At 32.0% G+C, this 18654-nt stretch overlaps 1 protein-coding gene across 4 annotated transcripts in view; it reads right to left on the reverse strand.

Moving 5' to 3' along the window:
- Positions 1–2084: 2084 nt before the first annotated feature.
- The window catches only part of LOC148955065 (uncharacterized), a 109594-nt gene continuing 93024 nt past the window's right edge, over positions 2085–18654 (reverse strand). For 2 of the 4 annotated variants that reach the window (XM_089099994.1, XM_089099981.1), the window contains exons 19-20: positions 17725–18006; positions 10421–10950 (exon numbers count right to left, since the gene is read on the reverse strand). In XM_089099994.1, coding sequence (XP_088956120.1) covers positions 10767–10950; positions 17725–18006 — 466 coding nt within the window. In that variant the 3' untranslated portion in view covers positions 10421–10766. Of the gene's footprint in view, positions 4525–10420; positions 10951–12285; positions 13107–17724; positions 18007–18654 lie in introns of those variants that run through there. The other 2 variants (XM_089099987.1, XM_089100000.1) reach the window with 2 other exon arrangements.

Below are 18654 nucleotides of genomic sequence, written 5' to 3' on the forward strand. Positions count from 1 at the left end.
TTTCCCATTTTTCTTTTGATAAATCCGGCATGTAAAAAACGGACAAATTGAATAATTTATAATCCTTGCCACGGGCCTAGGGGGAGGGAGAGCATGTTATCCCTGGAGGCATAGCTATTTATTAGACCTTTTTACCAGTTTGAACAAAATGACAATTTCAAAATTTCGATCAGTGTCAAGCAGAGGGGGTACCTAAAAAGGGTGGAAGAGGGTATAGTTACCCTCTAATCCCTTTTCATCATACTTTGAAAGTTGTAACTTAATTTTCTGAGCCGCAGGGGCGGATCCAGGATTTTTTTTTTAGGGGGGAGGGCAGAGTAGGGTGCTCCGACAAATTTGCGAAAAAAATACCAGCAATTTAAAGGGAACCTCTAATATTGTGCATCGTAGGTAGGTAGTGGGAATAGTCTAAAATTTAATCTAAAATCCAGTAAAGGTTAAAGTTCTACTAAATCTGTTGAAATTAAAATGATCTAAATTATTCATACATAAAAAAAATAAGTAAAAAAATCATACCACCATAAAAATAATAAAAAGCTGTTCACCCTTTACAAAAAAATATTATATTTTATATTTAATATGCTATTTAATAGCCCAAAATCCACCACTACATTAAAGAGGGGCGCGTGCCCCCTGCGCCTCCACCTGGATCCGCCAGTGCAAAGCCGTTCCTCAGATATTGCTGACATTCCCTTTTAACAATGAATAAGCACATAGTGTATTTGGATTGTGTTCGGAATCCCTCTCAAGCTTTCTTTAAAGTTTCCTCTTAATACCCTAAGCCCTTTTAGACAACCAGGATAAGAATACCTTCTTTTCCCAATGAAATACCTTTTATGTTAACAAATGGCAACTTGTAAAATCTACAACCCTTGTCCCGGGGGCTATTGTCAACTCCGGGAGGCATAGTTATTTGACTTTTGGACTATTTTGAACAAAATAGCTAGATCAAAATTTTACTTTTGACTCTAAAAAAGGGCGCTCAAACTTTCCACTTCAAATGGAATGAGCCTCCTCCTAAGTTTATACGACTACACTTTCCATATGAAATGCTTCTGGAATGAAAAGTACATAAATAAAACATAACATATTGAAGCCTTATAGCCTGTTACTATATGCAACGCTATAGCGTTGCTTACGGATATAAAATAAGATAGTATTAAATGTCACGTTTTACGAAAGATAGGTCACCAAAATTCGAAAGAGCAGCTCAATTGGTTCTCTGCAACACAAATAAAACCCGAATTTAGAAAAGAGAACTAAGTGAAAGAGATTAGAACCCGCGAACTTTATTGAATAGTATACGAATACAGAAACAGAGAGGGACACACTATTATCGAATATAGTTGAAAGTGTGATCAGCCGATAAATAATCACTTAGTGCATCACAAATATCATGTTTCCATCACTCAATTAAAGTTCAAATGACGCCACTGCCACTTATTGGCAGGTCACCTAAAAACAGTCAGAAAAAAAAAAAAAAAAGAAAACATTCCTGAAGATAATAATAAAAAGGCACTCTTACAAAGAACAACCGAAAAACGGGACATAATACATACATTGAAAATGGGAATGGACACGAAAGGAGAGACCCGAACAAACCATCAAAATTATTTGGTACCATCTGCTTCCCTCAAAAACCACTAAAATCTACTATGTGCATAACAATTAGCTAGATATTGCTAGGGTACTATAGTCAATTACAAAGCAGGAGCGTGAAGATTTTTGAATCTAAACAAGACAAGTCCTATATCTCAATAATTCAAATTCGAGTCCCCGGCTCTTCCTAGTTAAGAACTAAGATATTTATAATGCCTTTATCAACTAATTATTAATTATCATGAAAATAGCTAGGATGACAAAAAAATAAAATTATCCTGTAACAAGCCAATCAACTCTTACATATGCTCGTTTCCTCTGCTTCTTGTACGAAAACAAATCCTAAAAAAAGTATATTATATATGGCCATAAATACGTTAAAAATTAAATCGATCAGTAACAATGGGTCTGATCTGTAAACTAAACTAAACTAAACTAAAAAAAAAAAAAAAAAAAAAAAAAAAAAAAAAAAAAAAAAACTTCAGCTTAGTTATAAGGGTTTAGGTATGAAGCTGGATTAGCAGTCATTCATCAACCAATTCCATGAGTCAACCCAACGATTTTTTAATCTATCGGTTAGCTGAACACAAACAGCCCTCAGATGCCCTTTTACAAAGGGCTGTTCCTATTAAGCTCATTTCTTTATTTGTCTCACATGATAAACTGATTGGCTTAGTACATAATAATGCTAACCTAACATTCAACAACCAATGATATCAAGGCAGTAATTACTAAACATTAAACAGGTAAAACCGACAATCAAAACTAACAACAACTCAAACTAGTTTGAACTCTATATAGATATATTAGTATGGAAAGATAATATACACTTAGTGACTAATCTGCAATCCCACAGTGGCACTATTATCGCCTGAAGGAATACTATTTCACAAACAATACACAAATTGATCTTTGTATTAATTAAAGCAATCCCCAAAAATCATTCATCCAAGGATTTGCGTCTTCTCTGCCCAAAGGCTAACTACAAAAATCAGATGTTTTTATCTTTTTTAATATTCATAAACGCGCAGAGGAAAGCTTAGTAATGTCCAGGGGCGGATCTAGGGGGTGATACATGCCCCCAGAAACTCAAAAATTGCACTAATTATACGGGCGATGGGGCTAAAAACAAAACGAGGTAGCCCGTCTTTTGTTTTAGTGTTTGGAGCTCTCCAAACACTAATTATGTATCCAGCACGGGTCCCATGTTTACTTTCTTATAATTTATTAGATTGTATATTATTTCCCTTTCTTCCTTCAAAGGTTTTTGGCAATTTTAAATAAATTTGTTGTTTAGGTCAAGGTGTTTTTTCACATTAACAGATGAAAGGGTGTTCTAATTTCGACACCGGAAAAGTATCACGCATACATACATTTCTGAAAACTTAATTCAATGATTCTTGAGGTAAATAGCTCCACTAGAGGTAAATAAGTCTTATTTACTTGAGGTAAATAAGACAGTAATTACAATATAGAAGAATAAAACGATGTAAGAGAAAAGAAGTATGCTAACTAAACAGGCATCCAGAACTGTTTCTAGGGTTGGTGGCGGCCAGGGCAAAATTAATTACAGCGCCCCCTTCCAATTCAAATATAAGCAAAAATAGCCAAATTAAAGTGAAAAATTGGATGCAATTCCCAAGAAACAGAACAACTGCCTCGGTTGCCCCCCCCCCCCCCGGAACGGCTCTGCAGGCATCGAAAAAGAATTTTGTTTGAGGCGCAACGAGACATCATAAAAAAAACAAGCATACGACTATTCAAACACTATCCATTCATCTTTCGATATGGCAAACTCACATGCAGGATAGCAAATTGCACATTATTATTGTCAACCAGCACCTTTAAGGGATTTAAAATTTTAGAATTGGGAATATTTAAACTCAGATTTAAAATAAACATTAATTTGAGAAAAGTTTTAAGTGCATCTCAAATTAGATGAATATATACATACAGCTAAAATTAAATGGCTAGACAAAAGCAGTATTTTCTTCTAACGTTTTAAGAGCGTACACGCGGGAATGATAATCCGGCTTTTTCACAGAAAAGTAGGCGCATTCTTGGCAAATTATTTCAAATTTTCAAAACATGGAAACTCAAAGAAGATAATAATCTGGTTGGCCAAGTCACCAAGTAGAATATTAAATGAACTAACAAGTAACTTCACAGATCTTGCATTGAAAATATTCCCTAAGCCAAAACAAAAGGCAAAAACACTTAAAATGAGCAAAACCAAGAAAGAAATCTCCCCTACTTGAAGCCATTTTCTATTTGGTAATAATAATAATCAGAATATACGCCAGTTCAAAAGCTGGCGTATAATATGCCCATATTGAGTAAATACGGCAATTTTTAGCTTGAAAAACGTTAAATTTGTCTAGCTAATCTAGGAGAGACCAGCCTCGTTTTAAAGATCAGCAACCTAGGTGGACGTTCTTTTAGCCTTCGTTGGGGTATTTTCTTAGAAACAATTTAATGACAGCTCTGTTCAAGTGGTGCACGTTCTCAGATTAAACAGCAATTTCATGATTTATATTATAGAGGTTGAATAATTATGAATACAGATTACAAATATATATCTAAAGGTGGCATGAGTGCATAATTCAGGGAATGGCATAACCTAAAAAGATACTGTTTAATGACTTATCTCATTTTAAAAATTCTTGCTTAATTACATGATTCATTTAGATGACAGACTTAAAGCTTTTTTTTTCTGGAACGATTTTAAATAAAGTTTCATAAAAAGAACGATAAAACAAACAAATACAGTTTTAATTTGCTTTCTACAATAACTTCAATACCAAAATAAAGCGAAAATTACAAAGAGAATAAAAAGGCTGAAAGAACAATAAACAAGCTATGGAGAAGCTGCAGCTTCTGAATTTTTCCAGAAATCTTCCGGTAGTTATTTTTTTACTTTTTAAACTGAAAAAAAAAGAAAGAATAAGTAGAGAAAAAAATGCGATGTCAAAAGTGATAAGAAGTTTTACGATGTAAAGAAAAGCGCCCACGTTAATCCTTAGAACAACATCAACACGTTTATTTTAATCAAAGAATAAACCCCAAAATAAAAAATAATATATTACAACATCAACCCTTTTAGAAACAATAATGAATTTCGTTTCGAACTAATATCTACTAAATCAAACAAAAAACAGAAAAGGAAGAAAGACATAGAAAATAGATTATATAAAAAAGGAGGAAAAGAAAAGAGGAAAGCAGAGTTTACAAGAGTTTTCCTGTTTTACTCCATCGACTGACTTCGTAAATAATAAAATAATATTGAAACTAAATGATGAATTGAAAGAATTTTATGATTGAATAATAGATGACACAGAACAAAAACAAAAAAAGGAAAAGAAAAGAAAAGAAAAGAGGAAAGCCGAGTTTACAAAAATTTCCCAGTTTTGCTCTAGAGACTGACTTTGTAAATAATAAAATAATATCCGAAAATTAAATTAGATAATTAATTAAAAGAATTTTAAAATGAATAATGATTATTTGATAAAGAAGAGGAAAGCAAAGTTCACAGGAGTTCTCCTGTTTTACTCTAGAGACTGACTTTGTAAATAATAAAATAATATCCGAAAATTAAATTAGATAATTAATTAAAAGAATTTTAAAATGAATAATAATTATTTGATAAAGAAGAGGAAAGCAAAGTTCACAGGAGTTCTCCTGTTTTACTCTAGAGACTGACTTTGTAAATAATAAAATAATATCCGAAAATTAAATTAGATAATTAATTAAAAGAATTTAAAAATGAATAATAATTATTTGATAAAGAAGAGGAAAGCAAAGTTCACAGGAGTTCTCCTGTTTTACTCTAGAGACTGACTTTGTAAATAATAAAATAATATCCGAAAATTAAATTAGATAATTAATTAAAAGAATTTTAAAATGAATAATAATTATTTGATAAAGAAGAGGAAAGCAAAGTTCACAGGAGTTCTCCTGTTTTACTCTAGAGACTGACTTTGTAAATAATAAAATAATATCCGAAAATTAAATTAGATAATTAATTAAAAGAATTTAAAAATGAATAATAATTATTTGATAAAGAAGAGGAAAGCAAAGTTCACAGGAGTTCTCCTGTTTTACTCTAGAGACTGACTTTGTAAATAATAAAATAATATCCGAAAATTAAATTAGATAATTAATTAAAAGAATTTTAAAATGAATAATGATTATTTGATAAAGAAGAGGAAAGCAAAGTTCACAGGAGTTCTCCTGTTTTACTCTAGAGACTGACTTTGTAAATAATAAAATAATATCCGAAAATTAAATTAGATAATTAATTAAAAGAATTTTAAAATGAATAATAATTATTTGATAAAGAAGAGGAAAGCAAAGTTCACAGGAGTTCTCCTGTTTTACTCTAGAGACTGACTTTGTAAATAATAAAATAATATCCGAAAATTAAATTAGATAATTAATTAAAAGAATTTAAAAATGAATAATAATTATTTGATAAAGAAGAGGAAAGCAAAGTTCACAGGAGTTCTCCTGTTTTACTCTAGAGACTGACTTTGTAAATAATAAAATAATATCCGAAAATTAAATTAGATAATTAATTAAAAGAATTTTAAAATGAACAATAATTATTTGATAAAGAAGAGGAAAGCAAAGTTCACAGGAGTTCTCCTGTTTTACTCTAGAGACTGACTTTGTAATTAGTAAAATAATATTTGAAACTCATGAGATTGTTATTAGCACACTCATGTCTATGTCCCACTAATACAATAAATCAATGACGCTTTTTGGTCATCTGTCATCAGTGTTAAATCGTCCGCTCATAGAGTCGGCAAACTTCCACTGGCTACAACGAAATATTTAACTGAGGCATTCAATTTTTTTTCGTGTGTGTTCAAAAAGTCCATCGTAAGCTTAATGAAAAATTTTAGAAAAATGATTTAACTTATGAACTCTTTGAGTAGCGGATAAAAAAAGGGGGACTCAATGTCATATTTATGCTTCTGCAAGTAATATTTTAATGTATATTACTGACTAATTAACATGATTAGTTCTAAGTTTTTCCTTCATTCATTGTTCATGAGCTGTTTCCCGCTACAGCGCAAAAGGTGTTTAAAACCGATCGGCATCAACTACTTTAAAATGATACATTCATTCTATTTAAAATCACATAAAATGAAAATAAGACAGATATAGGAGACAAATTTTCCAATTTACTTGGTAAACTACCAATTTAGGTAATTGTAAAATTACTACTAAATTATACTAATAATTTGTATAAATAAATTTTACAATCTACCCCCCGTAATTGTATGTTCAGAAAAACATTTAAAACAGTCTCCAACGCGTTAAAAAACAGATATCTTACAAAAAATCATTCCAACTGGCGACCCTTTTTTAGCGTAAAAAGTGATTTGCAGTTAATTCCTCCTTTTACATTCAAGTGAACTATTCCTCTATGATTTATCATTATACTGCACTATATAGATCCAATTCCGATTTGAAATATGCCAAATCAAGCTTTAATTCTAAAAGTGTTTTTGTTCAATTTTTTTTTTTTTTGAAGCATGATCTTTATGTGAATTGCGCGCCAAAAATGAAAAGAGATTTACTGTTAATTTTAACAGACCGATCACCAGAAACCAATTATATTAAATAGAAACCTATTCAACTTAATAACCGCAGCCGTTCCTGAGATATTGCGCAGGGCCCCCTTTCCATAAAGCATATGTTTAGACATATGCCGATAGCAGAGGAGTTATATCCTGCAGTGATTAACAAAAGGTTAAAAAGAAGGGTGTCATCGCAGTTAGTAGCCATCGTATCTATATGGGAAGAGGAAAAGAAAAGATAGTATTTTCTTATTGTACTTAAAGACAGTATTTCTAATGAGGTCACCACTGTTTGTAAAAGGAAAGAATTAAGCAAAACTACAAATATAAAACTACAACTGCTATGACTCGTTTAACAGCAAAAATTGACCATGGAAATTTCGCCAATATTGTCCTTAAAGTGTTAAACATCAAAGTTTCAGTTTTCAGTTTAAAAAAAAAAAAGGAAACATTTTCAGTTGTTAATTTTTTAAGCGGGGAAATACGAAATGTTTCTATTGAAAAACAATCGTGGAAAAACTTGCTGCCAATAGCGAGTTGACCAGTAATCTCAACAACTTGACCACTCGAAATCAATTGCACTACTGTTAAAAATAATAGTAATAATAATAAAAGAAAGAAGAAGAAAGAACTAAGGAAAACTAAAAAGAGACGCCTTTACTAAGCTGAGTGTTCAGTGACCAGACTAGATACTTGCAACAACAATAAAACTGAATGAAATTGTTTAACAGCAAAATGAATGCGATAAGTTGTAGAATCTCGTCAGTTAAGTTGTACAAAGGGCGGCCACATCGGAAGTTTCATCATTTCTACGCATGGAAGTCGAGATAGACATGTATTTAGTCTAGACTTGGATGCGTAGAAACAATCGAAAACAAAAAGATAGTCTAAATTTACTATATATATATATATATATATATATATATATATATATATATATATATATATATATATATATATATATATATATATACATATAAACCATGTCAAAGGACAAAGTTCTTGCACAGGCATTATTATAGTCCTTAGGTTGAGCGTGAATTACAAACTCCTCCCCCTCCCCACAAAAAATAGGCCCAAAATATGCTTCTCTCGTTTCTTTGATCTACTTCATCTAAAAACAAAAAAAAGGAATCCTCCTAAGGCTTGGACTATATGCCAGGAGTTTGCACCGACAGGGAGAGGTTAGGGGGAGGGGGTGACCCCCCGTGGGACTATCAAACAAGAAGATACTAACAGATTATATAAAAAAAAAAAACGAAAAATACTACTACTGAAATCACGGGAAAAAAAATCTTGGTGGTTTTTAACATCTTCCTCCCCCCTCCCCACGAGGAATTCCCTGGCACCGCTCTTGGTGCAAGCACTACCCAGGTTATATATATATATATATATATATATATATATATATATATATATATATATATATATATATATTTAAAATATTCACCGAAATTTGTATTGACACGATAAAAGAACGCACAATAAAGACACACAAGCCTACTGTTACTATTAAGTTGCAATAAGAGATCGTAGAATAAGAAAAAAAGGGAGGATTAGTTTTAAAAATAAGAGTGATTAGGTAAAAGCACAAATTGACAGTTAAAATGGCTTTTAAAAACTAATTGCTTATTAATAAAGGCTGATGCTAAGAAGAAAAAACAAGTCTCAAACGAAAAACGCGCTTGCGCATTGATTTGAAATCTTACAACACTTGTACACTAATATACATACAAACATTAATGTCATTTATTATCAGCAGAAACCATCTTCATTCTAAAAAAGCTATGTCATAAAAAACTGAATAATTTCTTCAATTTTTGAGCCAAGTCTACTTTGCAGACAATTATTTTGCAAAAAAAAGTGAAAAAAAAAAAGGTAACCCATAAATGAAACGGATATGCAGACACAAGACGGGCATTTACTTTACTTTAGACTCGTGTCGAGATTCAAAGTCTACATCGTACAGAATTTCTAGTTTAAAGAACTTAAAGGATACTTTCGAAGGTAATTATTGATGTACCTTTCAAAGGCAATTATAATTTTAAGTTAGTTCTTGATGAAGCAATTTCGATATTTCCTTTACAAAAAAAAATATTTTCAAATCGTTCATTTTGCAATCTAGGGCATGATCAACCCGCTGATATTATGCATACAAAGAACTGCTATTATAAATGAAAACAAAAAGCAGGCTTAAAAACAACCAAAGGTTCAACATACTGAGTTGATGACATTAGCGCAAATTCACAGAAATTTCGGGGGGGGGGGGGGTAATTTCAGATATCTAAGGGGACAAATTTGTCGTTTGCAGCCAACTACCCCCTTCCCCACGGACGCCACTAGCTGATAATTAACTAGGATAACAAAGTTTCTTCTTAATCGGCCTTTAAAGCCTCACTAAAGGCATTTTTTGTATATATATATAAATATTTTAAACTTTTCGTGAATGAAAAATAATGAAGTTGCTAAGCTTTTGGGCAGGAAACCTCTGTATGAGCAGCGTCATTTTAAAAATAATCCCAACCTCTTAATATCATTATGTTAAAGCATTAAATATAATCATTTTTTCAAACTATAAATAGTTTCAAGTGATAAAATAAAAACTTAACTTTTCCTCTACCTTAAATTAACCTTTCCATAACTTAACCTCTCCTTAACCTTTCCTCTAACTTAACCTCTAACCTTTTCATATATTTTAACCCCAAAATATTTACTCCTACATTCCAGAGCAAGTCAATGCACATATTTAGTACATAGCATTCAACACAATAGTACATATTACTAAGACGCTATTGACAGCACAGAAAAAGTTTTAGTGGGGATATCTTAGAAATTATCAAACAAATTCTTCAAAAATGTATCAAAAGAAAAATAATAACTGCTTAAATTTTCTGGCCATACCCAAACCCAAAAAGCCTTCATTCGAACAGACTACAAATTATTAATGTTTCAATTGAGCACAACCATTCCAAGTCTGGAAGTTTTTATGTTGAAGCATACCCCTTTAGCATAAAATTTAAATATTCTAAATGATTCAATACAAGTTTTAAGCATGACCCTTCAAAACTGAACATTCACTTTACATCTCCTCCCCTATATCAATGCTTTTCTTCCTTTGGTTTCACAATACACAAAATTAAAATGTATTTTTAAATATATATATATATATATATATATATATATATATATATATATATATATATATATATATATATATATATATATATATAATTTATATATATATATATAATTTATTTGTGCGACAAACTATTCTTTAATGATGGATTTCAGATATTCAATTATCCAAATCAACAAAAATCCTTCTCGTTACGCCTAATAGATATCTCGCACCCTGTACATAGAAAAACGATTTAGAAACTTTAAACACAGCCTGCACACATAATGGATTCTAATATAAAGAACTATTTCGTTAAAAAAGGATTATTAAAAGTACGCCCGGATTTGATAATAACACAGAATCTGAGAACAAAAATCACTATCGTCTACGCTCAATGAAATAGAAGACAGGAATTACTCTAGCATGCAAGAAATAAAACGGTGATTGTCAGGGAGAAAAATAAATCATTTGAATGGCCAACAGGCCTCAGCATACTGGGACGAGACGGGACTTAAGGGACCATATGCTGCATAATGACCAGCAGGGAAAACAGCAGCTGTTTGTATATGTGCTGGAAGGGGATGAGCATGCGCTATCATTGTGCCATTGCATCCACGGGAATTGCCATGATGAGCAGGTGGCGGTAAACTAAAAAAAGTAATATTTTTTAAAGTTAAAAACGCAAAATTATTTCATACCTGCTTGTGCAAAAAAGGTAATAATCCAACTTTATAAAGCTCTATTCGCCCGATTAAGCGACAATGCAACATAAAGATAATAATTTTTGGGTTTTTATTACTACACCAAATCGATTGGTGAGGCTCACTTGTCTATACCTCTTCCAATGACTAAGTATTAAAAAAACAAGTTAGTCTCTGAAAAAAAAAAAAAAAAAAAAAAAAAAAAAAAAAAAAAACAACAACAACAACAATGCCATCAAGCACTATCAAATAAAATCATGAAATTAATGATAAAAACCAAATAAAAAGATTCCCTTTATTTATAGCATGTCTTTATTACATTTATTTTACAATGGACTGCAGATAATAGAACCACTTTTGCCAAAATAGCATAATAGGTATACTTTTGTATATATATATATATATATATATATATATATATATATATATATATATATATATATATATATATATATATATATATATATATATATATATATATATATATATAACATCCCCCCCAACAAGCCTTGTTAATTTCAACTTTACACACCAAACTATATATTGCTGATATGCCCTTTTGACAACCTACATGCAGACGGCATTTTTTGATTCAGATCAACTCACCTCTCAAAATATATATATATATATATATATATATATATATATATATATATATATATATATATATATATATATATATAGACATGAAAGTATAGCGGAATCGCAACGGATGCTCATTGGAGTAGTCATTCGATGACTCGGGTATGCTTCTATTTCTTATTTAAATAACAAAAACAAGTTTTTTTTAACTGAAAGTAAGGAGCGACATTAAAACTTAAAACAAAAAGAAATTATTCAGTACATGAAAGGGGCTGTCCCCTCCTCAGCGGCTCGCTCTTGACGCTAAAGTTTTTATTGTTAAAAAAAAAAATAGAGTTGTGAGAAAGTCAAACTTTAGCGTAAAGAGCGAGGCGCTGAGGAGGGGACATCCCCTTTCATATACGGAATAATTTCTGTTCGTTTTAAGTTTTAACGTCGCTCCTTTCTTTCAGTTAAAAGACTTGTTTTTTTTATTTAATTTTTGAACGTTTTTGAATTAATACATGTTTTGATTTTGGCTCACTGTACAGGAATAATAAAAACAAAATTTGCATATTAATTTTACTTTTATTTGTTTAAATGGCTTTCTCGAAACTTCTTGAATTTTATTTACGAACGTTTTTATTAGTAATAAATATACGTAACTTACGAATTAACTTACGTATCGAACTTCTATATTCATATATTTTCAAGGTTGTTCGGTACAACATGCCTCTGCTGACGCGGATGTCCTGATTGCAACCAAAGCCATTCATAATGCAAGAACTCAGTTGACGTGTCTCATCGGCAACGACACTGACCTCCTTATCCTTCTTCTCTATCATGTCACGGCCACCCACAAAGGCCTGTATTTCAGATCCGAGGCGAAAGCTTCAAACGAACATAAGCTACGGAATATTTGCTCCATCAAAGAAAAACTAAGGGACATGTGTGGTGCAATTTTATTTCTGCACGAGTTCCTAGGCTGTGACACCACTTCGAGATTACAAGGAATTGGTAAATCTGTCGGACTGTCATTGTACCGGTCCGATCCGTCTTTCCGTGAGGCCGCTAAGGTCTTTATGGACTAGAAGGCTACGAAAGACGTGCTCATTGTAGCTGGTGAACAAGCTCTTTTGAGAATTTATAAAGGAAAGCCTGGAGAAACTCTCGGGTCCTTGAGACATCGTCTGTTCTTGGCCAAGCTCGTTTCCTCTTCCACATTTGTTTGCCCTGATCGGATGCCTCCCACACCCTCAGCTGCAAAGTTCCATTCTTTTCGCGTGTATTTGCAGGTAATGGAATGGAAAAGCGAGGCTGCTGCGATGAAACTGGACAACTGGGGATGGCGACTCTCTGCTGATAATTACAACCCAGTAATGAGGGAGAAGAAACCAGCTCCTCAAAGTCTTCTTCAAATTATCCACTGCAAATGCAAATCAGATCACGGCCAGATGCACTTGCCGTAAGAATGGCATGTCCTGCACACTTGCTTGCGGAGAGTGCATGGGAACAAGCTGTAATAACTCTGAACCAACATCTCTAGAAGAAGAAGAATTTTAGTTTTTTGCAATAACGGTGGTCGTGCTCTTTTGTAGTACTCATTAATGAAATGATGATTCTCAATATTATGTGATCTAAAAATAATGATTATCAAAACTGTTATTTATATATAGACGAGTTAATGTTTTTGTTTTCCAACAAGCCGATAATAAGAATGATTTTTCAAGTTTCTATGCGTCTATGCCTATAGTTTCTCTTTTTCTGCAGTTTGGTCTTCACACGGTTGATTCTCATCGGATAACCAGGTTTCCAACGATTAGCGAAGCAACAAAGAGTGGGGTACTTCTCTGCTCCTTTAAATTGCCGTTCAAGATTTTCCCGTGTTGCTGTTTGAAGTATTTCAGGCTTCCATTGATCTGATCTTTCTAACACTTCGGAAGAAAAGCTATTTCCTTTATTTTTGCGATGGAGTTATGAAAATCTTATTTATAGTTTAATATAAGTTACAGACGTGTTACAATAAAAGTAACATCATTTTCGGTTTCAGCGAGTTGATTTATACCAGAATCGAGTCTCCGAACGTACCGAAATAACAAAAATCGAAAAAAGGATTTTTCACCCCTTTCACCCCCTTTAAGCAGCCCCAGAAGGTTTTCCCGGCGGGAAAACCTTCTTTAGCGTAAAAAAAGCTTCCTAAATGTCAAAAATGTAAATACCTAATATTTCGCCCCCTTGGTGTAAAAAAACCTTTTGGTGCAATTTTGCCCGGGTCGACCCACTTTTCTCCGTACTTTTATTGGACTATATGTGCAACAAGTGCATAGCGACGGACCTATTGTAAGTGGTGCTGCCCTCACGGACACAGGATTGCAAGTCCAGCGTCCTAATCACTCGAATAGTACGGCTCATTCGGAAATAGCGGAGAGATTATATCCTTAAGTGACCAACAAAACCTAGAAAGAAGGGTGCCACCTCTAGTTAGAAGTGACAATATCCCTACGGGAAGGGAGAAAAAATAAAGACAGTATTTTCTTAGAAGAAGTGATAACCAGATAAGTAATGCTCAATCTATCATTAACAAAATCAACACTGTCATTATAAGGTCAATTGAAGAAAGCGTCAAATTAAAAAATAAATAGGAACAAGCCCTCCTTTTCAAGGCAAAGATAAAGAGCAAATTTGAATTCAATATTAATTAAGAACGTGACATTATCTTCCTACATTAAAGGCAGAAGGCGCATTGAAAACTACATTGGAGAAAAAGAGTGTGAAACAAATCGATGTTACTAGGATAAAGTTTAAATATCCTTCAGAGCCATTGCTGGCGCATAGGGCATCGAATCGACGTTTCAGTTGCTGGGTCTTTTTTACAGCGAGGATCAGCAAGCTTGTCACCCAAACTTGCTGCGGCAGGGATCAAACCCTGGGCCCCTTATTGCCAAGCACAGCATCAATCCACTGAGCTACTACAAGGTTGAATTGATATTACAGTAATGAAAAAAGGTATTCGTCAACATTTAACAAAAGGACAAATCGACTGAAGTATCTAATCTTCTGTTCCAGTAAAAAAAGTTGGTTACAGTGATATAAAAGAGATCTTAAGAAGATTGAGGATAGTCTAACAGTTACGGTGTTTTTTGCAGCTATGGTGATCCAAAGAAACATACGGTACTGTGGAAGAAACACAAAACCATTGGTTCCATACAAATAAAAGCTCCAGAGCTTGCAATAGACCGCTACTAGATAAAATTCAATAGTTAGAAATATGTGGAGTAGAAGAGAAACACAAAATCATTGGTTCCATACAAATAAAAGCTCCAGAGCTTGCAATAGACCGCTACTAGATAAAATTCAATAGTTAGAAATATATGGAGTAGAAGAGAAACACAAAATCATTGGTTCCATACAATCAAAAGCTCCAGAACTCACAATTTGGAGCACATCTGGAACATCACTACAGAAATGGTATGATGGTATTAGAACACTGCTAGATAAAATTTATTAGCGTTGGAGGGAGAAAAGAATTTATGATAAGGCTTGTTTGAAAGCAAAAATGACTATTTTCGTCATCAAGCCAAGAACTTTCCGGATTATCTTAATATAACTGTGGCTCTATTTCCAAATATAATTTCAATTTGACTTTGGTTTCCCTTCACTTGCGATTCTTCTGCGATCAAAAGACATTTATATTTTTTGGCAATAATTCTGCGTTTCCCCCACTGTGGTTTTCTGGAAAAATCGGAACTTGGGAATATAGGACACTAAGGGAACTAGGAAACACAGGTTTTGGTCAAAGAAGTTTTATCGCGCTTTACATTTAAGTTCAAATATACAAGCAGCGTTTGTCCGTCCACCATATTTTTTTAGGGTCAAATTTCTTAAGTTCGTTTCTTTTCAAGAAATTTCGGTTTTCCAGACAATTTTTACTCTGTTTAAGAAAATTTTGAGACACGGTTTTCCATCCTAAGCTTATTCAAATTAATCAGATTCTTTTAGCATACACGGTTATTGCATGAGAATTTTTCAGGACTATTCTTGTGGATTAAAAAAAAAAAAAAAAAAAAAAAAAAAAAAAAAAAAAAAAACTATGATAGCATAAACACTACTATGATTACACTTTTTAGTTTATAAAAGAAAAACAGAAAAGCATGCTTAATTTCTGTTCTCAGCGCACCGAAGTTGCAGGTTATTGGTTTATTAAAGTTTCGAAAAAGAAGAAGAAAAAGATTTTTTTTTTTTTTTTAATGCCAAAGGAAATTTAATGCTATGCTCAGAATATTTTTCTGACTTAATTACATGAAAGTATAAAACCTGTGGATGACTGAAAAACTATGATAGTATTTTAATTTGATGTAAGAAGCACTGCTACAATTACATATTTTAGTTTTAAGAAAAAAAAGAGAAAAATATGCTTGATTTGTGTACTCACCGCCCCGCAGTAGCAGGTTACTAGTTTATTAACGTTTTGAAAAAGAAAAAGAGAAAAGAATTTTTTCTTTAGAAAACACAAAGAAAATATAATATTCAAGATGTTTTTCTTACGTAATTTGATATACTTTATTTAAAAACATGAGTTGTTTTTGTCTATTATACGCAAGTTTAGCGTAGTTATTTTTGAAGCTTTTCTTTGTAGAGCTTCTGACGTTAAAAAAAAAAAAAAAAAAAAAAAAAAAAAAAACATTCAGAAAATAATTAAGCAAAACCTGCAATAAAAACTTATGTCTTTCTATTATTTTTTTTCTTCTTGAAAGAAACAACAAACGCCCATATTCCCCCCCCTTTGAAATAATCCAAAAAGAAGACTCCTCCGGAGAGTAGACTCAACCGAGCCCCCCCCCCCCCAAAAAAAGAAACAAAAACGAAAAAAAACGACCAAACAAAACAAACACCATTCGAAAATTAATGCCTAACAACTGGTCTGATTTGCATTAAGACAGTAACTGACCCTGAACTAAAATGACAACGAATATAAGCTGAATATCTTTTCATCAAATTATATTTAATTTTTTTTTATTAAATTATCTTTTTTTAAAATAGGTTTTATATTAAAAAAAGAGAAAAAAATACTCAGTATCTCTGTTTGAAGCGAGGTCTTTATGTAAAGAAAACATTATATATGTGATCTATGTTCACTTGTAACATAGATCAACTTTTTTTTTTCGACGTTTTTCGCCTGTGTGGTCCAAGACCGTATTAAGGTCTATTCGTATATCTTGAAAGATACATAAACGCCCATATTTTGCCCCCTTCCCCCAAAAAAATTCTGCGGAGTAAACCTCACGAGCCAGAGAACTGACAAAAAAGAAAAAGAAAAAAGAAGACCACTAAAGTATAGATTGACCAAGAATTCTTGCCTAGCAACTACTACCTCATCTTGAACCAAAATGAGAAAGAAAAAATTAGAATCACTTTTTATTAAATCCTCTTTTTTTTATAAACTTTTACTAAATTATACCATCATAAATAGGTCTTTTCAACATATCTGCAGTATCTCTGTTTAAAGCGAGGCCTTTATGTAAAGAATACATTAAATATCAGAGATATTACCACTAAGGATAAGTCTTTCATATTTATAATAAATTAATTTTTGTTTTCTTCGTTTTTGTCCAACGTTGTATAGCCAGTATCCTCTCAGAACATATTTATATTTATTTATCTAGCTCTATTAATCAATCTATTAATATATCAATTACTTCTATGTGCATATACATAAACTTAAGCATCCATCATTTTGCTGGATTATAAACTACCGAAAGAACGAATATACGAGTTTTGTTTTAAATAAAATTCCATTTAAAGTGAACTTTCAGGAAAATTCTAAATTTTCTTCCGTTCTTTTGAAGATCTTAAATAAATGGTATAATAAATAAACTACCAAATAAATAAAAAAAATATAAATAAATATTATAAATAATAAACTAATAAATATTATAACTATAATATTTATAAACTTATATATATATATATATAATATATATAAATATAATATAAATTATTATATAAATAATATAAACTTATAATTTTATATATAAATATAAACTTATAATATAATAAAGTTATAAATATAATAAACATTATAACTAATAATAAATATTATAAATAATAAATGAAACAAATATTATAATAAATAAACTGCAAAAATAAAAGATTGTCTGACCTAGCAGGAAATGCTCCATATAGTTGAGGAGCCGTCGGGAAAGTAGGCAAAGCGTTTGGTCCAACCGAAAAGGTCGGAATGTGATTTGATGGCAGAGTATAAGGAGTAGGCCCTTGTGGAGCTGCCGCAGCAACATACAGCGTCGGTGCTCTTGGCAGGACATGTTGGCGGTATGCTTCACTATGTGGTTGCAGAAGAGCATGCGGCGAGAGACAAGAATTCATTGAGGACCCTGACGGACGAGGTTGAGGAGAGAGATGTTTTATTGATCTTCCACTATTTCTGAAAAATAAAACACGGTTATGCAGCAGATTTGCTTTCATTTGGTCTGAAATAAAGAAAGAATGTTTGGATTAGTTGTCGACTGGGAATAGTCAAATCAATTGGAGCAGATCTTAAAGTAATTTTGAGTAGTCAAACCCCTTACATTAGCGGCTCTTCTGAGAAAATTTTTTCTAAAAACTATAAGCAATGTAAAGGCTGTCAATACCTTACCTACATTTGCTGGATATTCTTTTATGAAGTTTCATATTCATATTATTATTTTAAAAGTTTGCTGTCAGAAACTTTATTGGAACGGTTAATTGTGAAGCGATACACTGGAATTAAGCTTGTGCAATCTATTGCATCTAACAATTTCGAAAAAAAAAAAATGCTCAAACAGAAAAACTAGACAAAGAAAAGATGTAACCAAGAAAGAATCCTTTCATTTCCGGAAGGTAGAAGCCAAAGATTGATGAATGAAAGAGTATAGGCTACATAAGAATTGAATTCAAACACAATGATATAAGTAATGAGGATAGTAAAATCAACAATATAAAAAGCTAAGTAGTATTTTCCTTAATCTGACATGTTACTACTAATCTCCTTAATAATTTGTTTTCAAGAGCATTTTAGCAATCAGCCACTTAATAGGTGGCTACTACAACT

This window comes from Artemia sp. Qi Xiang Cuo, chromosome 2 (assembly GCF_049724085.1).
Source record: "Artemia sp. Qi Xiang Cuo chromosome 2, ASM4972408v1, whole genome shotgun sequence".
Lineage (NCBI taxonomy): Eukaryota > Metazoa > Arthropoda > Branchiopoda > Anostraca > Artemiidae > Artemia > Artemia sp. Qi Xiang Cuo.